Here is a 27588-nt window from a genome sequence, read left to right as displayed (position 1 = left end):
TCCCTCCCAGCTGGCCCCCAGTCCCTTCCATTCCTCACTCAGCCCTCCCCAGTCGCCCCATTCCCCCCCATATCAACCCTCCCAGTCCTCCCAGTCCCCCCAGTCCCACCCCAGCTCCCTCTCCATCCCCTCCCAGTCTCCCCAGTGCCCCCCAACTGGTTCCCAGCTCCCTCTCCATCCCCTCCCAGTTCATCCAGTCCCACTCCAGTCCCCCAAACTGGATCCCAGCTCCCTCTCCATCATCTCCCAGTCCCCCCAGTCTCCCCAGTCCCCCAAATTGGTTCCCAGTTCCCTCTCCATCCCCTCCCAGTCTCCCCAGTCCCCCAAATCGGTTCCCAGTTCCCTCTCCATCCCCTCCCAGTCTCCCCAGTCCCCCAAACTGGTTCCCAGTTCCCTCTCCATCCCCTCCCAATCTCCCCAGTCCCCCAAACCGGTTCCCAGTTCCCTCTCCATCCCCTCCCAGTCTCCCCAGTCCCCCAAACTGGTTCCCAGTTCCCTCTCCATCCCCTCCCAGCCCCCTCAATCCCATCCCAGTCCCCTGCGACGAGACCCCAGCATCTCCCATTCCTCCCCCAAACCCCCCCAGTCCCCCCCAGTTGGACCCCGGCCCCCCCAGCTGGGCACCACCTCCCCCCCCAACCCCTCCCAGCCCTCCCAGTGCCCCCCAGTCCCTCCCAGTGCCCCCCAGTCCGGCCCCGCCGCCCCCCCCCGCCCTGCAGCACCCGCTGCCGCTCGCAGAATACTAATAGGGCAGGCGGGCGGTGCGGCGGGGCCGCCTGTCCGTCTGTCCCCGTGTCCCGCTGTCCCCCTGTCCCTGCCCCCCCGCGGGTGTCGGGGTGTCGCAGCCCGCGGGAAAAGGGAAGGGGGGGGGTCTGGGGTGCTGTGGGGCGGGGGGCGGTGGCGGTTTTGGGGTGTCAGGGTGTTGCCTGGGTGTTGCTGGGGGGTGTTGTTGGGATTTTAGGGGTGTCGGGGAGGTGTTGGGGTGTTGGGGGGGCTCTGTGGATTGTTGGGGTGTGTTGTGGCGTTTGGGGGTGCCAGGGGGATGTGGTGGGGGTCTCCATCGTTGGGGTCTATCGGGGATGTTTTCGGGTGTTGGAAAATTCTGGGAGGGGTCTCAGGGGGTGTCGGGGTGCCAGAGGATATTGGGGTCCCCGGGGATGTTCCCAGGGGTCCAGGGGAAGGGGCCCAAGGGGTGTTGGGTGGTCCCAGGGGGGTACTAGGGGGAGGGGGGGTGCTGGAGGGTCCTGAGAGGGTCTCAGGGTGTTGGGGGGGTGCTGGGGGTGTGCAGGGGGGGGCTGTGAGGTGTTGGGGGGTCCCGGGGGGGTGTCAGAGATCTGGGGGGAACCCCTGTGGGGGGCCCGGGGGGGGTGTTTGGGCTCTGTCAGGTTGGTGGGGGTGCTGGATGGGGGCCAGGGGTCCCGGGGAGGGTCTGTGGGGGTCTCTCACGGTGTCAGAGCATTGAGGGGGGGTCCTCAGGGCGGCGCGGGGGGGTCCTTGGGGGATTGTGAGGAGCTCCCGGGGGGCTAAGGGGGTCTCGAGGGAGAACGGGGGGGGTCTTTCAGTACCGGGTGGTCCCGGGGGGGGGTCTCGGGGGGGTCCATCAGGGTTTTGGGGTGTTGAGAGGGGGTCCCGGGGGGCGCTCCCTAGGGGGGGTCTGTGGTGAGGGGTCCGTGGGGAGGGGTCCCGGGTCGGCGCTCACCTCTCACACTCCCCGCCGCATCCCCGCCGCTGCCGCCGCCGGTCACTGGGACACACCGGCCCGGCCCCGCCCCCTGCGGTACCGGCTCCGCCCCTCCCGGTACCGGCCCCGCCCCTCTCGGTACCGGCCACACCCTCCCGGTACTGGCCCCGCCCCTCTCGGTACCGGCTCCGCCCCTCCCGGTCCCGACCCCGCCCCTCACGGTATCGGTCCCGCCCCCTCCTGACACTGACCACGCCCCTCTCAGTACTGGCCCCGCCCCTCCCGGTTCCGCCCGGAGGGGGGGGGGGGGCAGGACGGGCTGACCTCCCCCCCTTTCCCGGGGGTGATTTGGGTTCAGAGCCTGTCCCCATATCGCGACAGAGACCGGCAGCCCCCCCCCGTCACCTCGATGCACCCCCAGAACCCCCCCCAATCCCCCCCATCCCCCTGAAAGGACCCCAGAGACCCCAACTTCCCCCCAGTTATCCCAAAGCCCCTCTCGTTTACCCCCAAAATCTCTCAGCACCCCCAAATTCCCCCCAGAGCCCCCTCCCAGTTATCCCAGTTACTCTTTGGGGTCCCCCCAGACACCCGCAGCCCCCTCTGGAGACTCTGGGGGAGTTATGGGGCAGCAGTTGGGGGTGTGGGGCAGGTTTGGGGGGCTGTGGGGCAGGAGGGGAGACTGGGGGGCAGCTATAGGGGGCTATGGTGGCCACAGGGACGGGGACACTTCAGGGGATGGGGACATGGACAACTGGGGGAACAGGGACAGGCGGTTGCCCCAGGCCAGGTGGCAGCTGTAGACAGGGCCAGGTGAGCCAGGGACAGTTGGTGGCCCAGGTACAGGCTGTGGGACAGGGCCAGGTGGTGGCTTGGGGACAGGCGAGAGGACAGGGCCAGGTGGCAGCTTGGGGACAGGGCCAGGCCACGCGCGGCTGCCCCCGCCGCCATGCGCTAATGAATCGAGTTAATCACCTGCCCAGCAGCTGCTTCCAGTCCAGGGCCACGCTTGGGTGACTGCGACAGCAGCGGGGAGAGAAAAGGGACACGGCGGGGACAGGAGCTCTGCCATGCTGGAGATCCCCACGGTGGGACAAGGGGAGGTGGGTGAGGCGGGGACACCCCGCCATGATGGCGCCCTCAGCGTGAGGGGACGGGAATGAGGGAAGCCCCTCATGAACAAACCGCAGAACTAGGGGCTCTCCCACCACTGGAGAGCCTCCTACTCAGGTCCAGGGGGGTCCTGAGGGAGATCTGGGGGTTTCTGAGGGGGGTTTGGGGGGTCCGGAGGGGTCTCTCCCTCCTCTACCCGCTCGCTCCCCTCAGCTCTTTCCCGCCCTTTTCCTTCCCGCACGGCCGCTAGGGGGCGGTCGCCTCACGGCGCGCGCCGTCTTCTGATTGGCCGCGCCCTCAGCGAGGCTCCGCCCCCTGCCTCGCGCGGCTTTGCGTTGGGGCGTGGTCTATGGCGAGGGGGCGTGGCCCTAGCGCCCTATAGAGACCTATAGGAACCTATAGAGACCCTATAGAGACCTGTAGCGCCCTAAAGCAGACCCCGGCACCTCACAGCACCCTCTATGGCACCCTGCAGTGCTCTGCTGAGCTATAGGAACCCGTTACACCTCACAGTGACCTATAGCGCCCCACAGAGATTCTCACAGCCCCTATAAGGACCCGTAAGAACCCCCACAGTACCCTATAGACACCCCTAGAGAGCCCATATGATCCTGCAGCACCCTATAGAGACCCCTATAGACGCCCTTGTAGACATCCCTATAGAGACCCCTATAGACACCCTATAGAGACCCCTATGGACCCCCCTATGGGCACTCCTATAGAGACCCCTATAGACAGCCCTATAGACCGCACATGATCCTTCAGCACCCTATAGACCCCATGTGATCCTACAGACGCCCCTATAGACCCCATGTGATCCCATAGACACCCTATAGAGGCCCCTACAGACCCCCTATAGACCCCGTGTGATCCTATAGAGACCCCTATAGACCCCATATGATCCTATAGACACCTCAATAGAGGCCCCTATAGACCGCCCTATGGATGCCCCTATAGACCCCCCTACAGACTCCCCTATAGACCCCATGTGATCCTATAGACCCCCTACAGACCCATATGCTCCTACAGATCCCCCTATAGATGCCCGTACAGACCCCATGTGATCCTATAGAAGCCCCTATAGACCCCCTATAGATGCCCCTATAGACCCCCCCTATAGAGGCCCCTACAGACCCCCCGATAGACCACATATGATCCTATAGACCCCCTATAGACCCCCCTATAGACCCCCCACAGACCCCCCTATAGACCCCTCTATAGATCCCCTATAGACCCCCTACAGACCCCCCTATAGACCCCCTACAGACCCCCCTATAGACCCCCTACAGACCCCCTATAGACCCCCTACAGATCTCCTATAGACCCCCCTACAGGCCCCCTATAGACCCCCCATAGACCCCCTACAGACCCCCCCAGCCCCTCATGGGCAGTGGCTCCGCCCCCCGTTACCCACAATGCCCTGCGGCGATCCTGACATCCCCCCAATGACATCATTAGCCACACTGATGATGTCACTGGTCATGTTGACACCCGCGGTGATGTCATTGGCCACGCCCATCTGTCGCTGACTGATGGAATTCGGCATGACTGCTTTGCTAATGACGTCATTGGCCACGCCCATCCTGCTGATGACGTCACTGGCCACATCAGTTCTGTCATTGGCCACCCTGGGCCTGATGATGATGGCACTGACATCACTGGCCACGCCCATCTCGCTGATGATGTCATTGGCCACACCCATCTTGTTGATGATGTCATTGCCCACGTCACCCCAGCAGGGCTCTCATTGGCCATGCAGGTGATGTCACTGGCCACATGCTGTGATGACATCACCATCTGGCCATTGATGATGTCATTGGAGTGTCATTGGTTGGGATAGGGAGGGGCCTTGTCCAGTGGGCGTGTCCCAGGTGGGCGTGTCCAGTGGGCACAGCCAGTTTCTGTGTCCAGTTGCTGCGTCCAATGGGGTCGTGTCCCAGGTGGGTGTGGCCAGTGGGCATGTCCAATGGGCGGGCGTGTCCAGGTGGGTGTGGCCAGTGGGTGTACCCCAGGAGGGTGTATCCAGCAGGTGTGCTCCAGGTGGGCGTGTCCAGTGAGTGTGTCCCAGGTGGGTGTGGTCAGTGGGCGTGTCCCGGGTGGGTGTGTCCAGTGGGCACAGTCCAGGTGGGTATGTCAGTGGGCGTGTCCAGTTGGATGTGTCCAGTGGGTGTGTCGATGAGTGTGTCCAATGGGCGCAGTCCCAGGTGGGCGTGTGGCGGTGGGCGTGGTCAGTCACGTGTCCGCAGGCGCAGGTACCCGCCCCCGCTGGCCAGCGCCAGGGCCCCGCCCAGCCCGGCCAGCGCTGGGCAGTGCCCGGGGCGGCCTCCGCTGGCCCCGCCCCCTCCGGCCACAAAGAGCCCCGCCCCCAACAGCGCCGCCAGCCCTGCGGGGACACCGCGGTGACAACGGTGGGGACACCGGGGGGACATGGGGGGGACACTGGGGGGGGCACGGGGGGGACATGGGGGGGACACGGAGGGGACACTGGGGGGGACACAGGGGGGGGACATGGGGGGGACACTGGGGGGACACTGGGGAGACACAGGGGGGACACAGGGGGGACACAGGGGGGACACTGGGGAGACACAGAGGGGACACTGAGGGGGACATTGGGGGGGACACTGGGGGGGACAATGGGGGGACATGGGGGGGACATGGGGGGGCACTGGGGGGACACTGGGGGGACGATGGGGGGACATTGGGGGGACACGGAGGGGGACACTGGGGAGACACTGGGGGGACACTGGGAGGACACTGGGGGGACACTGGGGGGACATTGGGAAGACACTGGGGGGGACACTGGGGGAACATGGGGGTGACACTGGGGAGACACAGGGGGGACACTGGGGTGACACAGAGGGGACACTAGGGGGACATTGGGGGGACACTGGGGGGACATGGGGGGGACACTGGGGGGACACAGAGGGGACATGGGGGTGACAGATGGAGTGACACACGGAGTGACACTGGGGTGACACTGGGGTGACACTGGGGGGACACAGGAGTGACACTGGGGGGGACACAGCGGGACACAGCGGGGACAGGGACATGGGGGGGGCACAGGGGTCGGGGAGAAGCCGGGAATTTGGGGAGGGGGGTTCAGGGGTACAAGGGGGGGGTTCAGGGGGACCCAAAACAATTTGGGGGGACCCAGATCAGTTTTGGGGGTTCAGGGGGTGCCAGGCTGGGGGGGATGCGGAATTTTGGGGGTGTGGGCAAAGGGGCTCCAGAGCACCCGGGGCAGTTTGGGGGGTCCCAGGGGTTTTGGGGGGTCCCAGGGGTTTTTTTTTGGGGGGGGTCCCAGGGGTTCTTGGGAAGTCCCGGGGGTTTTGGGGATGTCCAGGGGTTTTGGGGGGGTCCCAGGAGCTTTGGGGGTCCCAGGGGTTTTGGGGGGTCCCAGGAGCTTTGGGGGTCCCAGGGGTTTTGGGGGAGTCCCGGGGTTTTGGGGGGGGTTCCTGGGGCTTTGGGGGGTTGCTGGGGCTTTGGAGGGGGTCCGGGGCTTGGGGGGGGGGGTCCCAGGGGTTTTGGGAGGGGTCCCGGGGTTTTTAGGGGGGGTCCCAGGGGATTTGGGGGTCCCGGGTCGGGGGTCACTGACCTGCCAGCAGCTGGGCAGCGGCCGAGGGCAGGAAGAGGGCGCCCGCGGGGCCCCCCCAGCAGCTGCCAGAGGAAGAGGAGGAGGCCGAGGCCGAGAGCAGGAGGGCGGCCACCATCAGCCCCTGCACCCCCCGCAGCAGGGCTGGGGGCACAGAGCCTCCGTCAGCCCCCCCAAACTGACCAGGGCCCCCCCAAACTGACCCCAGCCCCCCCAGACTGACCAGGGCCACCCCAAACTGACCACAGCCCCCCCAAACTGACCACAGCCCCCCAAACTGACCAGGGCCCCCCAAACTGACCACAGCCCCCCCCAAAACTGACCAGGGCCCCCCCAAAACTGACCACAGCCCCCAAACTGACCAGGGCCACCCCAGACTGATCACAGCCCCCCCCAAACTGACCACAGCCCCCCAAACTGACCAGGGCCCCCCAAACTGACCAGGGCCCCCCAAACTGACCACAGCCCCCCCAAAACTGACCAGGGCCACCCCAAACTGACCACAGCCCCCCCAAAACTGACCACAGCTCCCCAAACTGACCACAGCCCCCCCAAACTGACCACGGGCCCCCAAAACATGACCACAGCCCCCCAAAACTGACCAGAGCCCCCCCAAAACTGACCAGGGCCCCCCAAACTGACCAGGGGCCCCCCCAAACTGACCAGGGCCACCCCAGACTGACCACGGCCCCCCAAAACTGACCAGGGCCCCCCCAAACTGACCACAGCCCCCCCAAAACTGACCAGGGTCCCCCAAAACTGACCACGAGCCCCCCCAAACTGACCAGGGCCCCCCCAAAACTGACCAGGGACCCCCAAACTGACCAGGGCCCCCCCAAACTGACCAGGGCACCCCAAAACTGATCAGGGCCACCCCAGACTGACCACAGCCCCCCAAACTGATCAGGGCCACCCCAAACTGACCACAGCCCCCCCAAACTGACCACAGCCCCCCCAAACTGACCAGGGCCCCCCGAAACTGACCACAGCCCCCCCAAACTGACCACAGCCCCCCCAAACTGACCAGGGCCCCCCGAAACTGACCAGGGCCACCCCAAACTGACCAGGGCCCCCCAAACTGACCAGGGCACCCCAAAACTGACCACAGCCCCCCCAAACTGACCACAGCCCCCCCAAACTGACCAGGGCCACCCCAAACTGACCAGGGCCCCCCAAACTGACCAGGGCCACCCCAGACTGACCACAGCCCCCCCCAAACTGACCAGGGCCCCCAAAACTGACCAGGGCCCCCCAAAACTGACCAGGGCCCCCCCAAAACTGACCACAGCCCCCCAAAACTGACCAGGGCCCCCAAAACTGACCAGGGCCCCCCAAAACTGACCAGGGCCACCCCAAACTGACCACAGCCCCCCAAAACTGACCAGGGCCCCCCAAAACTGACCAGGGCCCCCCAAACTGACCACAGACCCCCAAACTGACCACAGCCCCCCCAAACTGACCAGGGCCCCCCAAACTGACCAGGGCCCCCCAAAACTGACCACAGCCCCCCAAAACTGACCAGGGCCCCCCAAAACTGACCAGGGCCCCCCAAACTGACCACAGCCCCCCCAAACTGACCCCAGCCCCCCAAACTGACCAGGGCCCCCCAAACTGACCACAGCCCCCCCAAAACTGACCAGGGCCCCCCCAAAACTGACCACAGCCCCCCAAACTGACCAGGGCCCCCCAAACTGACCAGGGACCCCCAAACTGACCACAGCCCCCCCAAAACTGACCACAGCTCCCCCAAACTGACCACAGCCCCCCCAAACTGACCACGGGCCCCAAAAATCACCATCAGCCCTGCACCGCCTGCAGGGACCCCCTGGACGCCCCCAAGACCCCCTAGGGCTCCTCAAGATCCCCCAGGACCCCCCCCCAAATACCCCAGGACCCCACCAGGGACCCTCCCAGACCCCCCCAAGAACCCCTCGAAACCCCCAGGACCCCACAAGATCCCTCAGACCCCCCCAGAACCTCCTCAGGACCCCCCCAAGACCCCTCAGACCCCCCCAGAACCTCCTCAGGACCCCCCCAAGACCCCTCAAGATCCCTCGGGCACCCCAGGACCCCCCACGATCCCCCAGGACCCCACCAGGGACCCTCCCAGAACCCCCCAGGATCCCCCAGAACCCCTCAGAACCTCCCCAGGACCCCCCCCAAGACCCCCTAGGGCCCCCCCAAGAACGCCCAGGACCCCCTCAGGACCCCCCAGGACCCCCCAAGATCCCCCAGGACTCCCCCAAACCCCCCAAGGATTCCCCAAAACCCCCTCAGGACTGCCCAGGGAACCCCAGAACTCCCCAGGGACCCCCAAAACTCCCCCAGGACCCCCCCAGGACCCCCCACTCACGGCTGAGCCCGAGGCTGCTGCACTCCCAGCCCTGGGAGCGATTTCGGGGGGCGCAGTCGTACCAGAGGTTCAGGGGCTGCGAGTCCGGCAGCACCCACCAGCCCTGGGGGACCCCCAAAACAGCCTCAGAACACCCTGGGACCCCCCAAACAACCCTGGGACCCCCAAAACAGCCTCAGAACACCCCCGGGACCCCCCAAAACACCCCCGGGACCCCCAAACACCCCCGGGACCCCCAAAACACCCCTGGGACCCCCAAAACAGCCTCAGAACACCCCCGGGACCCCCAAAACACCCCCGGGACCCCCAAAACACCCCTGGGACCCCCAAAACAGCCTCAGAACACCCCCGGGACCCCCCAAAACACCCCCGGGACCCCCAAAACCGCCTCAGAACACCCCCGGGACCCCCAAAACAGCCTCAGAACACCCCCGGGACCCCCAAAACACCCCCGGGACCCCCAAAACAGCCTCAGAACACCCCCGGGACCCCCAAAACAGCCTCAGAACACCCCCGGGACCCCCCAAAACACCCCCGGGACCCCCCAAAACAACCTCAGAACACCCCTGGGACCCCCAAAACACCCCCGGGACCCCCAAAACAGCCTCAGAACACCCCCGGGACCCCCAAACACCCCCAGGACCCCCAAAACAGCCTCAGAACACCCCCGGGACCCCCAAACACCCCCAGGACCCCCAAAACAGCCTCAGAACACCCCTGGGACCCCCAAAACACCCCCGGGACCCCCAAAACAGCCTCAGAACACCCCCGGGACCCCCAAAACACCCCCGGGACCCCCAAAACAGCCTCAGAACAACCCTGGGACCCCCAAACACCCCCGGGACCCCCAAAACCGCCCCAAAACACCCCTGGGACCCCCAAAACCGCCCCAAAACACCCCCGGGACCCCCAAAACAGCCTCAGAACAACCCCGGGACCTCCCAAACACCCCCGGGACCCCCCAAATCCTGAGACAGCCCCCACCAACCCTGATGGGGGGCACGGGAGGGGTTGGGGACCCCCCAAAACAACCCTGGGACCCCCCCAAAACAGACCCTAAATCCTGAGACCCCCCTTGGGACCCCCCAAACACCCCTGGGACCCTCCCAAAATACCCCTGGGACCCCCCAAACACCCCTGGGACCCCCCAAACACCCCTGGGACCCCCCAGACCCATCTCGGACCCCCCAGACCCCCCTGGGACCCCCCAAAACCCCTGGGGGATCCCCCTGGGAGTCCTGGGGGTCCCACTCGGGGACGTGGGGGTCCCCCCGGGGGGTCCCGGGGGGTCCCACCTTATCCAGGGTGGCGATGAAGAGGAGGAGGAGGATGAGGAGATGAAGGGCGGTGACGGCGGCCGGGAGGAGATGCATGGTGGGGCTGGGGGGGGGGGGTCGGGGGGGGTCAGTGAGACCCACGGCACCCCAAAACCCCCCCAGAGCCCCCCAATTCCCCCCCTAGTCCCTCAGAGACCCCCAAATCGCCCCCAAATCGCCCGTAGAGTTCCCAAAATCCCCCCCAGAGCCCCCCAGATCCCCCCCGAACACCTTAGAGCCCCCCCAAATCCCCCCCCAGACACCCCAAAGATCCCTCAGAGACCCCCAAGTCCCACCCAACCCCCTCTGAACCCCCTTAGAACGCCCCCAAAATCCCCCCGAAGTCCCTCAGAGACCCCAAAATCCCCCCCAGACCCCCTCGAACTCCCTTAGCACCCCCCCAAAACCCTCCCAAATCCCCCTGAACCCCCTTAGGACCCCTCAAATCCCCCCAAAGTCCCTCAGAGCCCCCCGAAATCCTCCCCAAAATCCCCCTGAACCCCCTTAGCACCCCCCCAAATCCCTCACAGATTCCCCGGAACCCCCTTAGGACCCCTCAAATCCCCCCCAAAGTCTCTCAGAGCCCCCCAAATCCCCCCCAAAGTCCCTCAAACCCCCCCCAAATCTCCCCCAGACTCCCCCAAAGTCTCTCAGAGCAACCCAAACCCCCCCAGATCCCTCCGCACTCTCTTAGAGCCCCCCAAATCCCACCCCAAGTCCCCCCCAAAGTCCCACACAGACCCTCAAATCCCCCCGAAATCGCCCTCAGATCCCCCTGATCCCCCCAAAAGCCCCCCAAGGTCCCTCAGAACCCCCTAAATTTCCCCCAGACCCCCCCAAAAGTCCCTCAAACCCCCCCAATCCCAGCCAAACCCCCCCAAACCCCCCAAAGTCCCTCAGCACCCCCAACCCCCCCCAGTCCCCCCAAAGTCCCTCAGACCCCTCCCCAAAATCCCCCCAAATCCCCCCCAGACCCCCCCAAAGTCCCGCAAACCCCCCCAAATCCCCCCCAAAGTCCCTCAGACGCCCCCCAAACCCCCCCAAATCCCCCCAGACCCCCTCAGCCCCCTCCCCAAATCCCCCCCACCCTGTTTTTGGGGTCTCGCGGCTCCGGCAGCTCCGCTCGTTCTGTTACGGAGTGGGCGTGGCCTCGCCAAACCCGACCACGCCCCAAACTGACCGCACCCACCCCCGTGACCACGCCCACAAGCAGGCACACCCAGTCCCGGCCACGCCCGCCCCGCCCACGCAGACTCGCGCCCCGCCCACCCCAAATTCTGGCTTCTGATTGGTTGTTGATTTTGGGGTGGCGCCCGATTGGCTGAAAAGTTTGGCAGCCTCTGATTGGTTGGAGGATTTTTGGGTTCCCCGCCTCCCACGGTACGTTGCATTCTGATTGGTCGAGAAGCAGAGGGGCGGGGTTTAGGAGTAAAATAACAGCTTCTGATTGGCTGTTGGCGCTTTGGCCACGCCCTCTTTATGATTGGCTACAAGCCCGAGCCCCACCCGGCCTCTGATTGGTTGATTCGCGTTGAGGTAGGGATTATCCCGAATCACGTGATCGTATAACCACACCCTCTTTTTTAGTGTCACGTGGCCCTGCCGAGGCCCCGCCCCCAGCGGCGGCTCCATGGCAACGGCGGGGGGCGTCACGTGACCGCGGTCCGAGCGGGGAAATTTGGGGGTCCTGGGGGGGGGAATTGGGGGGGGGTGGGGGTGTGGGGGGCCGGGACCCCATTTTGGGGGCGCTTGGGGGGTGAGGGGGACCCTGGGAGAGGAATTTGGGGCCTACGGGGGGGGGCTGGGGGGGATTTGGGGGGCTGGGGGGGCTTGGGGGGCTCGGATGGGATTTGGGGGGGCTGGGCTGGAATTTGGGGGCAGTTCGGGAGCTGGGGGGATCCTTGAGGGGGTTTGGGGGGGTCCCAGAGGGGCAGTGGGGGGAACTGGGGGGTATTTAGGGGTAATTTCGGGGCTGATGACGTCATTTGGGGGTTTGGGGGGAGGGGGAGGGGGTTGTCCCCTCGTTGCCACCAACAAAGCGGTGCCAGCCCGGGGAGGAGCCCCGGGAGGGGACAGACGGACAGACGGACAGACGGACAGAGGGGCTCTGCACCCACCGCTGGGGCTGGGCAGGGGGTCCCGGCCCCATGGGAGGGGTCCCGCACCCCTGGGTGGGGCTGGTGGGGGGGTCCTGGACCCATCGATGGGGGTCCCAGTGTCCCCCCTGCCCCCCCCCAGATGGACAGGGCCCGGCTCAGGGTGGAGCTGCTGGAGGGGGAACTGCAGAGGGTGAGACCCCCGGGGTGGGCGGGGGGCTCAGAGCCAGGGGTGGGACCCCCGGGGTGGGCAGGGGGCTCAGAGCCAGGGGTGAGACCCCCGGGGTGGGCTGGGGGCTCAGAGCCAGGGGTGGGACCCCCGGGGTGGGCTGGGGGCTCAGAGCCAGGGGTGGGACCCCCGGGGTGGGCTGGGGGCTCAGAGCCAGGGGTGGGACCCCCGGGGTGGGCGGGGGGCTCAGAGCCAGGGGTGAGACCCCCGGGGTGGGTGGGGGGCTCAGAGCCAGGGGTGGGACCCCCGGGGTGGGCGGGGGGCTCAGAGCCAGGGGTGGGACCCCCGGGGGGGGCGGGGGGCTCAGAGCCAGGGGTGGGACCCCTGGGGTGGGCTGGGGGCTCAGAGCCAGGGGTGGACCCCCGGGGTGGGCGGGGGGCTCAGAGCCAGGGGTGGGATCCCCGGGGGGGGCGGGGGGCTCAGAGCCAGGGGTGGGACCCCTGGGGTGGGTTGGGGGCTCAGAGCCAGGGGTGGGACCCCCGGGGTGGGTGGGGGGCTCAGAGCCAGGGGTGGGACCCCCGGGGTGGGCTGGGGGCTCAGAGCCAGGGGTGGGACCCCCGGGGTGGGTGGGGGGCTCAGAGCCAGGGGTGGGACCCCCGGGGTGGGTGGGGGGCTCAGAGCCAGGGGTGGGACCCTCGGGGGGGGCGGGGGGCTCAGAGCCAGGAGTGAGACCCTCGGGGGGGGCGGGGGGCTCAGAGGCAGGGGTGAGACCCTCGGGGTGGGCGGGGGGCTCAGAGCCAGGGGTGGGGGGCGCAGAGCCAGGGGTGGGGGCTCAGAGCCAGGCGGGGGGCGGCTTTGGGAGGGTCCCTGGGGGTCCCTGACCCATTTTGGGGGGTCTCACAGGCGGGGGGCAGCCCTGGGGGGGTCCTTGACCCATTTTTGGGGGGTCCTGACCCATTTTGGGGGTCCCTGACCCATTTTGGGGGGGGTCTCACAGGCGGGGGCAGCCCTTGGGGGGGTCCCTGACCCATTTTGGGGGGGGTCCCGCAGGCGGGGGCGGCCCTGGGGGGGTCCCTGGGGGTCCTGCCCCACCTGCGCCGGGAGCTGGAGGGGCTGCGGGGGGAGCGGCGGCGGCTGCGGCGCCTCCTGAGGCGGCGGCTCCAGGTGAGACCCCCCCCCAAAAAACTGCCCTGAGTCCCCCAAACCCCCCTGGGCCCCCCAAAAACCCCCCTGAGCCCCCCAAAACTGCCCTGACCCCCCTCAAATCCATCCTGAGCCCCCCCAAACTCCTCTGACCCCACCAAATCAGGGCATGGGGTGGAGTTCAGGAGGATGGAGGGCTCTGATTGGCTGGGGAATAGATCCCCGGGTAACAGAAGACTCTGATTGGCTGGGAGTGGATCCTGGGATGGTGGAGGACTCTGATTGGCTGGGGAGTGGATCTCAGGGTGATGGAGGGCTCTGATTGGTTGGGGAATGGATCCCAGGGTAACAGAAGGCTCTGATTGGCTGGGGAGTGGATCCTGGGATGGTGGAGGGCTCTGATTGGCTGGGGAGTGGATCTCAGGGTGATGGAGGGCTCTGATTGGTTGGGGAATGGATCCTGGGGTAACAGAAGGCTCTGATTGGCTGGGGAGTGGATCCTGGGATGGTGGAGGGCTCTGATTGGCTTGGGAGTGGATCCTGGGATGGTGGAGGGCTCTGATTGGTTGGGGAATGGATCCTGGGTAACAGAAGGCTGTGATTGGCTGGGAGTGGATCTCAGGGTGATGGAGGGCTCTGATTGGCTGGGGAATGGATCCCCAGGTAACAGAAGTCTCTGATTGGCTGGGGAGTGGATCCTGGGATGGTGGAGGGCTCTGATTGGCTGGGGAATGGATCCTGGGGTAACAGAAGGCTGTGATTGGCTGGGGAGTGGATCCCAGCAGGCTCTGATTGGCTGCAGGAGCTGGAGGAGACCCAGCAGCAGATCGAGGTCGAGCTGGAGCGAGCGGCAACGACCCAGAGTGACAGGTGGGGACCCCAAAAACCCCCTGGAACCCCAAACCCCCCCAAAAACCCCCTGGAACCCCAAAACCAAACACCCCAAGACCCCCTGGAACCCCAACCCCCCCCCAAAAACCCCCTGGAACCCCAAAACCCCCCAAAAACCCCCTGGAACCCCAAAACCCCCTGAAAACCCCAACCCCCCCAGAACCCCAAAACCCCCCAGAACCCCCCAAAACCCCCCTGGGACCCCTTAACCCGGCAGACCCTCTGACCTCTCCCTGCCACCCCAAATCCCCAAACACCCCCAGAACCCCAAAAACCCCCTGAGACCCCCCAAAACCCCCCTGGAACCCCAAACCCCGGCACTCCCAAATCCTGACACCCCCAAAACCCCCCTGGAACCCCCCAAAAACCCCCCTGGGACCCCCCCCAAACTCCCCTGGAACCCCAAACCGGCACTTCCAAATCCTGACACCCCCAAAACCCCCCTGGAACCTCCCAAACCCCCCCTGGAACCCCAAAACCCCCCTGGAACCCCCCCCAAACTCCCCTGGAACCCCAAACCCCGGCACTCCAAATCCTGACACCCCCAAAACCCTCCTGGAACCTCCCAAAACCCCCCTGGGGACCCCCCAAAACCCCCCTGGGACCCCTAAACCCGGCACCCCCAGACCCCCCCCTGACCTCCCCCTGCCACCCCAAACCCCCCCGGGACCCAAAACCCCCCTGCGACACCCCAAACCCTCCCAGAACCCCAAAACCCCCCTGGGACCCCTAAACCCGGCACCCCCAGACCCCCCAAATCCCCTGCCACCCCAAACCCCCCCGGGACCCAAAACCCCCCTGGGACCCCTAAACCCGGCACCCCCAGACCCCCCTGACCTCCCCCTGCCACCCCAAACCCCCCCGGGACCCCAAACCCCCCTGGGACCCCCCAAATCCCCCCCCAAATCCCCCCCGGAACTCCCGGGGCACCCCAAAATCTCAGCTCCCCCCTGTCCCCGGTGTCCCCCCGGTGTCCCCGCAGGGTCCCGCAGGGGTCCCGGGGGGGGTCCCGGGGGTCCCGGGGGGCGCAGGACGAGGCCGAGCGGGAGCGGAGCCGGCGCCGGGAGCGGCAGCGGCGCCTGCGGAGATTCCTGGGGACCAAGGAGAGAGCGCGGCCACCCGCGGGTACCGGGAACTGGGAGCACTGGGAGAGACTGGGAGCACTGGGAGGGACTGGGAGCACTGGGAGGGACTGGGAGCACTGGGAGGGACTGGGAGCACTGGGACTGGGAGCACTGGGAGGGACTGGGAGGGACTGGGGGCACCAAGGAGAGAGCGCGGCCACCCGCGGGTACCGGGAACTGGGAGCACTGGGAGGGACTGGGAGGGACTGGGAGGGACTGGGAGCACTGGGAGGGACTGGGAGGGACTGGGGGCACCAAGGAGAGAGCGCGGCCATCAGTGGGTACCGGGAACTGGGAGCACTGGGAGCACTGGGAGGGACTGGGAGCACTGGGAGCACTGGGGGCACCAAGGAGAGAGCGCGGCCAGCAGCGGGTACCGGGAACTGGGAGCACTGGGAGGGACTGGGGGCACTGGGAGCACTGGGAGGGACTGGGAGCACTGGGAGGGACTGGGAGCACTGGGAGGGACTGGGAGCACTGGGAGGGACTGGGAGGGACTGGGAGCACTGGGGGCACCAAGGAGAGAGCGCGGCCAGCAGCGGGTACCGGGAACTGGGAGCACTGGGAGGGACTGGGAGGGACTGGGAGCACTGGGGGGCACCAAGGAGAGAGCGCGGCCACCCGCGGGTACCGGGAACTGGGAGCACTGGGAGGGACTGGGAGGGACTGGGAGCACTGGGAGGGACTGGGAGCACTGGGAGGGACTGGGAGGGACTGGGAGGGACTGGGGCCACCAAGGAGAGAGCGCGGCCACCAGCGGGTACTGGGAACTGGGAGCACTGGGAGCACTGGGAGGGACTGGGAGGGACTGGGAGCACTGGGGGCACCAAGGAGAGAGCGCGGCCACCAGCGGGTACCGGGAACTGGGAGCACTGGGAGGGACTGGGAGGGACTGGGAGCACTGGGAGGGACTGGGGGCACTGGGAGCACTGGGAGGGACTGGGAGGGACTGGGAGCACTGGGAGGGACTGGGGGCACTGGGAGCACTGGGAGGGACTGGGAGCACTGGGAGGGACTGGGAGCACTGGGAGGGACTGGGAGCACTGGGAGCACTGGGAGGGACTGGGAGCACTGGGAGCACTGGGAGGGACTGGGAGCACTGGGGGCACCAAGGAGAGAGCGCGGCCACCCGCGGGTACCGGGAACTGGGAGCACTGGGAGGGACTGGGAGGGACTGGGAAGGACTGGGGGGGACTGGGAGGGACAGGGGTTGGGAACTGGGGGGACTGGGATTGGGAACTGGGGGGGACTGGGGGGACTGGGATTGGGAACTGGGAGCTCTGGGATTGGGAACTGAGGTGAACTGGGGGGACTGGGGGTAACTGGGATGGGGAACTGGGAGGAACTGGGATTGGGAACTGGGGGGACTGGGATTGGGAACTGGGATGGGGAACTGGGAGGAACTGGGATTGGGAACTGGGAGGGACTGGGAGCACTGGGATGGGGAACTGGGAGGGACTGGGAGCACTGGGATGGGGAACTGGGAGGGACTGGGAGCACTGGGATGGGGAACTGGGAGGGACTGGGAGCACTGGGATGGGGAACTGGGAGGGACTGGGAGCACTGGGATGGGGAACTGGGAACACTGGGAGCACTGGGATGGGGAACTGGGAGGGACTGGGAGCACTGGGATTGGGAACTGGGAGGGACTGGGAGCACTGGGATGGGGAACTGGGAGGGACTGGGAGCACTGGGATTGGTAACTGGGAGGGACTGGGAGCACTGGAATGGGGAACTGGGGACATGGATGTCCCCCCTGTGTCCCCCCCTCCCCAGCACGGCCCCAGCTGAAGCCCCGAGCCCCCCCAGAAACCCCCGAGGACCCCCCTGAGGGGATGGGGGAGGGGCTGGAGCCCCCCAGAGAGGAGGAGGAGGAGGAGGAGGAAGAGGCCTGGATGGACGGTGAGGGGGATTTGGGGGGGCTCTGAGGGGTCCCAGGGGGATTTGGGGGGGCTCTGAGGGGTCCCAGGGGGATTTGGGGGGGCTCTGAGGGGTCTCAGGGGATTTGGGGGGGGCTCTGAGGGGTCTCAGAGGGATTTGGGGGGGCTCTGAGGGGTCTGAGGGATTTGGGGGGGCTCTGAGGGGTCTCAGGAGGATTTGGGGGGGCTCTGAGGGGTCTCAGGGGATTTGGGGGGGCTCTGAGGGGTCCCAGGGGGATTTGGGGGGGCTCTGAGGGGTCCCAGGGGGATTTGGGGGGGCTCTGAGGGGTCTCAGAGGGATTTGGGGGGGCTCTGAGGGGTCTCAGGAGGATTTGGGGGGGCTCTGAGGGGTCTCAGGAGGATTTGGGGGGGGCTCTGAGGGGTCCCAGGGGATTTGGGGGGGCTCTGAGGGGTCTCAGGGGGATTTGGGGGGGCTCTGAGGGGTCCCAGGGGATTTGGGGGGGCTCTGAGGGGTCCCATGGGATTTGGGGGGGCTCTGAGGGGTCCCATGGGATTTGGGGGGGCTCTGAGGGGTCTCAGGAGGATTTGGGGGGGCTCTGAGGGGTCTCAGGGGGATTTGGGGGGGCTCTGAGGGGTCTCAGGGGGATTTGGGGGGGCTCTGAGGGGTCCCAGGGGATTTGGGGGGGCTCTGAGGGGTCTCAGGGGGATTTGGGGGGGCTCTGAGGGGTCCCAGGGGGAGTTGGGGGGGCTCTGAGGGGTCCCAGAGGGATTTGGGGGGGCTCTGAGGGGTCCCAGGGGGATTTGGGGGGGCTCTGAGGGGTCCCAGAGGGATTTGGGGGGGGCTCTGAGGGGTCCCAGGGGATTTGGGGGGGCTCTGAGGGGTCCCAGAGGGATTTGGGGGGGCTCTGAGGGGTCCCAGGGGGATTTGGGGGGGGGCTCTGAGGGGTCCCAGAGGGATTTGGGGGGACTCTGAGGGGTCCCAGGGGGATTTGGGGGGGCTCTGAGGGGTCCCAGGGGGATTTGGGGGGGCTCTGAGGGGTCTCAGGGGGATTTGGGGGGGCTCTGAGGGGTCCATGGTGGATTTTGGGGTTCAGGGGAGGTTCCCATGGGGATTTTGGGGTTCCCCTGTTGATTTTGGGGTTCTCCTGTCGGTTTTTGGGGTGCAAGGGAGGTTCCCATGATGAATTTTGGGGTTCCCCTGTTGATTTTGGGGTTCCCCTGTCGGTTTTGGGGTGCTGGGGAGGTTCCTATGTTGATTTTGGGGTTCCCCTGTTGATTTTGGGGTTCCCCTGCCGGTTTTGGGGGTGCAGGCGAGGCCCAGAGCTTCTCCCAGTTCCTGCTGCTGACGGAGCAGCACCGGGAGCTGCAGGAGCTGCAGCAGCAGGTGGAGCAGGTGGGACCCCAAATCCCCTCCAGACACCCCAAAATTCCCTCCAGACACCCCAAAATTCCCTCCAGACACCCCAAATCCCCTCCAGACACCCCAAATCCCCTCCAGACACCCCAAAATTCCCTCTAGACACCCCAAATCCCCTCCCAGCACCCCAAAATCCCCTCCCAGCACCCCAAATCCCCCCAAAACCCCTCCAGACACCCCAAAATTCCCTCCAGACACCCCAAAATTCCCTCCCAGCACCCCAAATTCCCCCCAAAACCCCTCCAGACACCCCAAAATTCCCTCCAGACACCCCAAATTTCCTCCCATCACCCCAAAATTCCCTCCCGGCACCCCAAATTCCCCCCAAAACCCCTCCAGACACCCCAAAACCCCTCCCAGCACCCCAAAATTCCCTCCCAACACCCCAAAACCCCCCCAAACCACTCCCAGCACCCCAAAACCCCTTGGATCCAAAATATCCCCCTCCAATTCCCCCAATTTCACCCTTCAGGGACCCTAATACTCCACTTTGAGCCCCCCAAAACCTCTCCAGACACCCCAAAATCCCCTCCCAGCACCCCAAAATTCCCTCCCAGCACCCCAAATCCCCCCCAAATCCCTCCCAGCACCCCAAAATCCCTTCCCAGCACCCCAAATTCCCCCCAGACCCCCCCCAATCCCCCCCAAACCCCTCCCAGCACCCCAAATCCCCCCCAAAATCCCCTTCCAGCACCCCAAACCCCTCCCAGCACCCCAAACCCCTCCCAGCACCCCAAACCCCTCCCAGCACCCCAAATCCCCCCCAAAATCCCCTTCCAGCACCCCAAAACCCCTCCAGACACCCCAAAATCCCCTCCCAGCACCCCAAAATTCCCTCCCAGCACCCCAAAACCCCTCCCAGCACCCCAAAACCCCCCTGGATCCCAAACATCCCCCCCCAATTCCCCCAATTTCATCCTTTGGGGACACCAATATCCCCCTTAGAGCCCCCCAAAACCCCTCCAGACCCCCCCCAAATCCCCCCAAACCCCCTCCCCAGCTCCGGGCAGCGGTGGCAGCCGCCGAGACCCCCGAGGAGCCGGGGGGACCCCCGGGGGACCCCGAGATTGAGATCCGGGAGCTGCGGGAGCAGGAGAGGAGGGGGAGGGAGGAGCTGGAGCACCTGCGGGCAGGTACGGGGGGCTGGGGGGGATTTGGGGTCTGGGGGGGCAGTTTGGGGGCTGGGGGCAGTTTGGGGGCTGGGGGGGCAGTTTGGGGGCTGGGGGGAATTTGGGGTCTGGGGGGGGCGGTTTGGGGTCTGGGGGGGAATTTGGGGTCTGGGGGCAGTTTGGGGGCTGGGGGGGCAGTTTGGGGGCTGGGGGGGAATTTGGGGTCTGGGGGGGCAGTTTGGGGGCTGAGGGGCAGTTTGGGGGCTGGGGGGGCAGTTTGGGGTCGGGGGGGGCAGTTTGGGGGCTGGGGGGGCAGTTTGGGGTCTGGGGGGGGCAGTTTGGGGTCTGGGGGGGAATTTGGGGTCGGGGGGGGCAGTTTGGGGGCTGAGGGGGCAGTTTGGGGTCTGCGGGGGAATTTGGGGTCTGGGGGTGGAATTTGGGGTCTGGGGGGGGCAATTTTGGGGTCTGGGGGGGAAATTTGGGGTCTGGGGGGCAATTTGGGGGGTTAGGGGTTTTTCGAGGGATCCTGAGGGGTTTTGGGGGGTTATTGGGGTTTTTGGGGGTCCTGAGAGTTTTTTTGAGGGGGTTTTTTGGGGTCCTGAGGGGTTTTTGGGGGATTAGGGTTTTTTTTTGGGGGGGTCCTGAGGGGTTTTTTGGGGTCGTGAGGGGTATTTTGGGGGGATTATTGGGTTTTTTGGGGTCCTGAGGGGTTTTGGGGGGTTATTGGGGTTTCTGAGGGGTTTTGGGGGGGTTATTGGGGTTCCTGAGGGTTTTTTGGGGGGATTATTGGGGTCCTGAGGAGTTTTGGGGGCATTATTGGGGTTCCTGAGGGTTTTTTGGGGGGATTATTCGGTTTTTGGGGGTCCTGAGGGGTATTTTGGGGGGTTATTGGGGGTTTTGGGGGGTCCTGAGGGGTTTTGGGGGGATTATTGGGGTTTTTTGGGGTCCTGAGGGGTTTTGGGGGGTTATTGGGGGTTTTTGGGGGGTCCTGAGGGGTTTTGGGGGGTTATTGGGGGTCCTGAGGGGTTTTGGGGGGGTTATTTGGGTTCCTGAGGGGTTTTGGGGGGGTTATTGGGGTTTTTGGGGGGTCCTGTGGGGTATTTTGGGGGGTTATTGGGGGTTTTTGAGGGTCCTGAGGGGTTTTGGGGGGTTATTTGGGTTCCTGAGGAGTTTTGGGGGGATTATTGGGGGTCCTGAGGGTTTTTTTGGGGGATTATTCGGTTTTTTGGGGTCCTGAGGGGTTTTTGGGGGGGTCCTGAGGGTTTTTTTTGGGGTCGTGAGGGGCTTTTGGGGAGGGGTTATAGGGGGTTTTTGGGGAGGTCCTGAGGGGTGTAATTTGGGTCTGGGGGGGGTCGCTGTGAGGACCCGCAGGTTTTGGGGGTACCCTCTAATTTTGGGGGGTCGCCCCCCCCCCAGGGCTGGAGGAGCTGCTGGCCCAGCTGGAGGAGGGACAGGGGGACCCCGACCCCCCCGGGGACCCCCCCGGGGACCCCCGCGGGGACGGGGACCCCCTGTGGGAGCAGCTGCGGCGCCTGGAGGTGGGGGTGACCCGGCTGCTGTTGCGGGGGGGGGCACCCCCAAACCCGGTGAGGGGGAACTGGGAGCGACTGGGAGCACTGGGAGGGATGGGACTGGGGGGTTGGGGGAGATTTTGGGGGGTTTGGGAGATTTTGGGGGGGTTTGGGGGCGATTTGGGGGGGGTTGGGGCGATTTGGGGGAGTTTGGGGGAGATTTTGGGGGGTTTGGGGCAATTTTGGGGGGTTTGGGGGCGATTTGGGGGAGCTTGGGGGAGATTTGGGGGGGTTTGGGGGAGATTTTAGGGGGTTTGGGGGAGATTTTGGGGGGTTTGGGGCAATTTTGGGGGGTTTGGGGCGATTTGGGGGGGTTTGGGGGAGATTTTGGGGGTTTGGGGGCGATTTGGGGGGGTTTGGGGGCGATTTGGGGGGGGTTGGGGCGATTTTGGGGGTTTGGGGGAGATTTTGGGGGTTTGGGGGCGATTTGGGGGAGCTTGGGGGCGATTTGGGGGGGTTTGGGGGAGATTTTGGGGGGTTTGGGGCAATTTTGGGGGGTTGGGGCGATTTTGGGGGGTTTGGGGGAGATTTTGGGGGGGTTGAGGGCGATTTTGGGGAGTTGCGGGAGAATTTGGGGGTTTTAGGGGCGATTTTGGGAGGTTTCGGGAAGATTTTGGGGAGTTTAGGGGAGATTTTGGGGGGGTTGGGGCGATTTTGGGGAGTTTGGGGCAATTTTGGGGGGTTTGGGGCAATTTTGGGAGGTTTGGGGGCGATTTGGGGGAGCTTGGGGGCGATTTGGGGGGGGTTGGGGGAGATTTTGGGGGGTTTGGGGAAGATTTTGGGGGGTTGGGGGAGATTTGGGGGGGTTTGGGGGCGATTTTGGGAGGTTTGGGGGCGATTTGGGGGAGCTTGGGGGCGATTTGGGGGGGTTTGGGGGAGATTTTGGGGGGTTTGGGGAAGATTTTGGGGCTTTGGGGGAGATTTTGGGAGGTTTGGGGCGATTTTGGGGAGTTGGGGGAGAATTTGGGGGGTTTGGGAGCGATTTTAGGGGGTTTGGGGGAGATTTTGGGGGCGATTTTGGGGGGTCTGGGGGGGCAATTTTGGATTTGGCAGGGGGAGAATTTGGGGGTTCATTGGGGAGAATTTGGGGGTTCATTGGGGGAATTGTGGGTTCGTGGGGGAAATTTGGGGGTCAGGGAGGGTCTCTGGGGTGGAACTGGGGGTCCCCAAGGTGGGGGGGGGGGGAATGGGGACTTGGGGGAGGATTTGGGGAGATTTGGGGGTCTGGGGGGTTTTGGGGTCCCCCCTCGGGTTTTGGGGTCCCCCCCCTCACCGCCTCCCTCCCAGGTCCTGGCAGGGAACGAGGTCATTTGGAGCCGCCCCCCCCCCTCCACGCCCCCCCAGCCCCAGGTGAGCCCCCCGGGACCCCCCACCCCACCCCCCGGCAGGGAGGGGGGGGTTCCCAGGGGTGCCCCCCCACATCCCCCCCCACCCCCACAGGGAGGACCCCGCGGTGGGGGAGGAAGAGGAGGAGGAGGAAGAGAGACCCCTGAGCCCCGGAGAGCTGCGGGAGAGGGTCCTGCGAGAGGTGGGGGCACAGGGTGGGGGTCCTGGCACCCATGGGGGGGGGGTCCCAAACCCACGGATGAAGCTCCTGGGTCTATGGGTGGGGGTCCCAGGGCCATGGGTGGGGGTCCTACTGCCATTGGGGGGTCCCAGACTCCTGGGTGGGGCTCCTGGGTCCATGGGTGGGGGTCCCAGATCTATGGGTGAGGGTCTGGAGTTATGGGTGGGGGTCCCAGATTTATGGGTGGGGGTCCTGGTGCCATGGGTGAGGGTCCCGCTGCCATTGGGGGGGGTCCTGAGATATGGGTGGGGGTCCCAAACCCACAGATGGAGCTCCCGAGTCTATGGGTGGGTGGTCCCAGGTCTGTGGGTGGGTGGTCCCGGGTTCATGGGTGGGGGTCCCAGGTTTATGGGTGGGGGTCCAGGACCCCGGGTCCCCCCCTAAGCCCCCTCCTCCCACAGGTGCTGAGCCGCGAGGGACCCCTCCCCACCCCCCGGCTGAATTTGGGGGGTCCCTGAGCGCCCCCCTCCCCCACACCGGACGTCGGGGTCCCCCCACCCAGCCATGTTCCTGTCCTCCCCCCACCCCGCTGCCATGGCAACCGAGTAAATATTTGGGGCGGTCGCGGTCGCGTTGCCCCCGGCAACGGCCAAACTTCCCAAAACAGCGCAAAACGGCCCAAAACGAGCCCGGGAGGGAGGGGGAAGTGGGGGGAGGGGCGGGGGCGCCGCCCTTTGTCCCCCGTGTCACCCACCCGCGGGCGGGGGTCACACGTGGGTGCCCCTCCCCCCCTTTGGGGACACCCCAGGGACCCCCCCAGAGCCCCCCCGTTCGTGGTGATGCCCTGACGTCATTGCCCGGGACCCCCTGACGTCACACCCCTCTGGCCACGCCCCGGTGGGCACCGCCCGGAGTGACACGGCGGGGACCGGCCCGGCGGAGCGACCCGAATCCGCCCGAGGGGACCCGAACCGTTTGGAGCCGAACCGCTCCGGAAACACCCGAACCGTCCCGAAACACCCGAACCGGGAGCGTCCCGCGCGAAGGGGCCCGAACCCGCCCGAGGCGATCCGAACCCGCCTGAGGGACCCGAACTTGGAAGAGCCGAACCGGTCCGGAAAGACCCGAACTTAGACTCAAAGGGGGACCCGAACACTCCCGGAGGGATCCGAACTCGCCCGGGGGGGCGCGAACGTGGACCCGAAGCTGTCCGGAGAGACCCGAACCCGCCTGAGGGAGCCCGGACCCTCCTGAGGGAAGCCGAACCCGCCTGAGGGAACCCGAACCAGGAGGGGCCGAACCGCCCCGCAGAGACCCCAAACACCCGAACCGGTCCGGAGGGGACCCCAACCGGGACCGTCCCGTCCGGTAGGACCCGAACCGAACCTCCCAAAACTCCTCCGGAACAACCCGAACCCATTTGGGTGAGTGCCGGGGCCCACCCTGGGCTCTCGGGGGGAAGGGGGTGGGGGATCCTGGGGTGCCCCCTCCCCCGGACCCTCGGGGGTCTCCTCTGCCCCTCGGGGGTCTCCCCGGACCCTTGGGACCCCCCCCCATCACCCACAGGATGCAGCCAGCGCCCGGGTGGGGCGGGGCGACCCCAGGATGAGGGGGGGGGGGGAAGGAAGGAGATTCTCCGAGGCCTTATATGGACACAGCCCTGACCGCCCCCACCCCCTGCATACCCGGGACCCCCCAGACCCCCGGGGTGAGCCCCAGCATTCCTGGGATCCCCCCAATGCGGGGAATCCCTCCCTAAGCCCCAGCTTCCTTCAGTCCTTCCAGCCCGCCCAAAACTCCTCAGCTGCCTGAAACCCCCCCCCGCCCTCTGCAGCCCCCTCCCCACGGGCCCCCCGTACCCCCAGTCCCGAAATCTCCAACTGCTCCCCAGTCCTTAATTCCCTCCCAGTCTCCCCAGTCCTGCACACCCCAAATCCCAGTGGTGCTCCCCAGTTCCCCCCTGAGCTCCTCATCTCTCCACATCCCCTGGGATTCCCCCGTTCCCTCTCTGCTGTGCGTGCAGAACCCCCCGACCCAGCCCCTCAACACCCTCAGGGTGTAAACCTGAGGATAAAAATTTATCCCCAACTCATTAAAATAAATTACAAAAAAAAAAATTACAAAAAAAGTTTAAAACTTACACCCAACCCCATTAAAAAAAAAAAAAAGCCCCCAAACCAAAAAAAAATTTACAATTACCCCCAACCCCATTAACCCCCAATATCCCTGGTACCCCCCCAGCCTCAACACCCCCAACCCCCCATTTCCCCCAACACCCCCCGGCACCCCCAGATGCCCCAACGCCCCCCATCTCTCCACAGCCCCGCGATGCCCGCTCCGTGCCGCCCCCCGTCCCTCCTGCGCTGCCTCCAGGCCCTCAGCGCCCTCCTGGCGCTGGCGCTGGCCGCGGCCCCCGGCTACTGGAACCCGGGCGAGGGCGACGGCTGCTTGTCCGCCTGGGCCTTGTCCTTCGTCTTCACCACCCTCCTCCTCCTCAACGACGCCTTCCGCCGCCCGCCGCCCCGCCGCGACCTCCCGCTGGCCCTGGCCACCGCCGCCGCCATGGCTTGCGCCACCGCCACCATCTTGTGGCCGCTGGGCCACCTCCGGGGACACGAGGGCAGCTACGGCCGCCCCCGCGCCCTCCGCGCCGCCGCCACGGCCGCCTCGGCAGTGGCCACGCTGGCCTACGCCGCCGAGGTGGCCCGCGACAGGGCGCGACCCGGCGAGGCCGCTCCTTACCTGGCCACTCCCTCGGGGCTGCTCAAGGTGGCCGAAGCCTTCCTCGCCCTCCTCCTCCTCGGGCTGTCGGCCGAGCTGGACGCGGCGTCGGGGGCGGCGGCCTTGCGCTGGTGTCTGGGCATCTTCTGCGTGTCCTTCGTGCTGGGCGTGCTGCTGGTCGGGGGGTGCCTGCTGGGCTGGGGGTGGTGCGGGTGGATGAGGGACCCCGAGGGGCTGCGCTGGGGGCTGGGGGTCTACGCCGGGCTGGGGGTGGTGGCCTACGGGGCGGCCACGGTGCTGTGGGCGCTCTACAGCTTCTCGGACGACATGGGGGGCCGGTCCCGGAGACCCAGTGGCTGCCCGGCCACGTGCCCCTGGGACAGGAGGGTGCTGGTGGCCGTGCTCAGCGGCCTCAATTTGGTGGCGTTCGGGGTGGATTTGGGGCAGACGGGGAGGTTGGTGCTGTTGAGGGCCTGAAGGGGCACTCCAGGGTGAGTGGGGAGGGATCCTGGGGGGAGGCGGAACCGTAAGGGGGGGTCTGGGGTCTCCCACAGGTTGGGATCAGGGCCTTTACGGGGGTCTGGGTGATTCCTGGGGTGGGATCAGGCTCCCTAAGGGGTCTTGGATCCTCTGTGGGGCAGGATTGGGATCCTAAGGGAGGTCTGGGGGTCTCCTCTGGCAGGTATTTGGATCCTAGTGGGGGTCTGGGTGGCCCCTGAGGGGGTATGGGACCCTAGCTGGGGTCTGGTGTCCCCTCATGGGGTGGGGTCAGGCTCCAAATGGGAATCCTGGACCCTCTGTAGGGCAGGATTGAGCCCCTAATGGGGGTCTGGGGTCACCCCAGGGTGGGATCCAGCCTCTCTGTGGGTCTGGGGTCTTCTACTGGGCTGGGATCGGGATCCTGATGGGGTTCTGGGGTCACTCCAGGGTGGGATCAGACTCCTCATGGAATCCTGGACCCTCTGTAGGGCAGGATTGAGCCCCTAATGGGGGTCTGGGGTCACCCCAGGGTGGGATCCAGCCTCTCTGTGGGTCTGGGGTCTTCTACTGGGCTGGGATCGGGATCCTGATGGGGTTCTGGGGTCACTCCAGGGTGGGATCAGACTCCTCATGGAATCCTGGACCCTCTGTAGGGCAGGATTGAGCCCCTAATGGGGGTCTGGGGTCACCCCAGGGTGGGATCCGGATGCTGTGAAGGTCTGGGGTCTCCCCTTGGGGTGAGATCAAGCCCCTGCTGGGAGTCCTGAGTCCTTTCTGGGCAGAACCGGGCCCTTCTCAGGGTCAGGGTCCTCTCTGGGGAGATAATGGAACCCTAATGGGGATCCTGGTTCCTCTGCGGGGTGGGATTCAGCCCCTGAGGGTGGTCTGGGGTCCCACCAGGGTGGGATCGGGGGCCTGAATGGGTTGTGGACCCTCTGTGGGGCAGGATCTGGTGCTTAGGGGGGTCTGGGAGCAAGTGCCTGAGGGATCCTTCCTGGAGGGATGGTGGGATCATAAGGGGGGCTTGGGGAGGGGGACACCGCTGAGGCCTTAACCTGGGGGGTGCGGCTGTGTTGTCATTAAAGGGACATTTCTGCTTCTTAATGAGCTGCTGAGTGTCTGTGAGGGGGCATGAGGAGAGAAGGGAGGGAAATGTGGGGGGGAAATGATGGGAAACGTGAGGGGAAAAGGGTAAGAAGTGTGAGGGGGAAAAGGGGAGGGATGGGGAAAAGAGGAGAAAATGGGGAAAGTGTGAGGGGGAAAGTGTGGGAAGTCCTAGGGTTCCATACTGGGTTCTAGAGTTTCCCACGGGGTTCTGGAGTTTCCTACAAGGTTCTAGAGGTGCCTACGGGGTTCTAGAGGTGCTTATGGTGTTCTAGAGGTGCCCGTGGTGTTCTAGAGGAGCCTGTGGGGTTCTAGAGGTGC

The 27588-nt window shown here is 66.0% G+C and overlaps 4 protein-coding genes across 4 annotated transcripts in view; 2 read left to right on the top strand and 2 right to left on the bottom strand.

The window, feature by feature from the left end:
- The window catches only part of LOC132335018 (glutamate receptor ionotropic, NMDA 2D-like), a 30048-nt gene extending 25552 nt beyond the window's left edge, over positions 1-4496 (bottom strand). The window contains exon 1 of the mRNA XM_059861140.1: positions 4205-4496. Within this exon, the coding sequence (XP_059717123.1) occupies positions 4205-4496 (292 nt within the window). The remainder of the gene's footprint in view (positions 1-4204) is intronic.
- LOC132334689 (epithelial membrane protein 3-like) lies at positions 4259-11722 on the bottom strand. Its single transcript, XM_059860781.1, is given in 8 exon segments — positions 4259-4890; positions 4945-5177; positions 6390-6426; positions 6428-6480; positions 6483-6530; positions 8740-8842; positions 10035-10119; positions 11325-11722. Coding segments are annotated over 7 exon segments (603 nt in total). The 5' UTR covers positions 11447-11722; the 3' UTR covers positions 4259-4890; positions 4945-5022.
- Positions 11654-24103, top strand: LOC132334687 (basic salivary proline-rich protein 2-like). The gene is made up of 12 exons (XM_059860779.1): positions 11654-11717; positions 12294-12344; positions 13371-13484; positions 14266-14333; positions 15337-15479; positions 17255-17380; positions 18669-18751; positions 19776-19908; positions 21301-21470; positions 22743-22805; positions 22896-22983; positions 23424-24103. Exons 2-12 carry the CDS (start codon positions 12294-12296, stop codon positions 23831-23833), a joined length of 1449 nt encoding a protein of 482 aa, XP_059716762.1. The 5' UTR covers positions 11654-11717; the 3' UTR covers positions 23834-24103.
- A 147-nt stretch (positions 24104-24250) lies between these two features.
- LOC132334688 (myeloid-associated differentiation marker homolog) lies at positions 24251-27267 on the top strand. Its single transcript, XM_059860780.1, has 2 exons — positions 24251-24386; positions 25284-27267. Exon 2 carries the CDS (start codon positions 25291-25293, stop codon positions 26158-26160), a length of 870 nt encoding a protein of 289 aa, XP_059716763.1. The 5' UTR covers positions 24251-24386; positions 25284-25290; the 3' UTR covers positions 26161-27267.
- The last annotated feature ends 321 nt before the right edge of the window (positions 27268-27588 follow it).

This window comes from Haemorhous mexicanus, chromosome 16, assembly GCF_027477595.1.
Source record: "Haemorhous mexicanus isolate bHaeMex1 chromosome 16, bHaeMex1.pri, whole genome shotgun sequence".
Taxonomy (NCBI): domain Eukaryota; kingdom Metazoa; phylum Chordata; class Aves; order Passeriformes; family Fringillidae; genus Haemorhous; species Haemorhous mexicanus.
This window is presented reverse-complemented; position numbering and strand designations above follow the sequence as displayed.

Coding starts and splice junctions, on each gene's coding strand:
- LOC132334688 (XM_059860780.1), top strand. CDS start 25,291: ATGCCCGCTCCGTGCCGCCCCCCGTCCCTCCTGCGCTGCCTCCAGGCC.
- LOC132334687 (XM_059860779.1), top strand. CDS start 12,294: ATGGACAGGGCCCGGCTCAGGGTGGAGCTGCTGGAGGGGGAACTGCAG. Junction 12,345..13,370: donor TGGAGGGGGAACTGCAGAGG/GTGAGACCCCCG, acceptor GGGGTCCCGCAG/GCGGGGGCGGCCCTGGGGGG. Junction 14,334..15,336: donor GCAACGACCCAGAGTGACAG/GTGGGGACCCCA, acceptor GTGTCCCCGCAG/GGTCCCGCAGGGGTCCCGGG.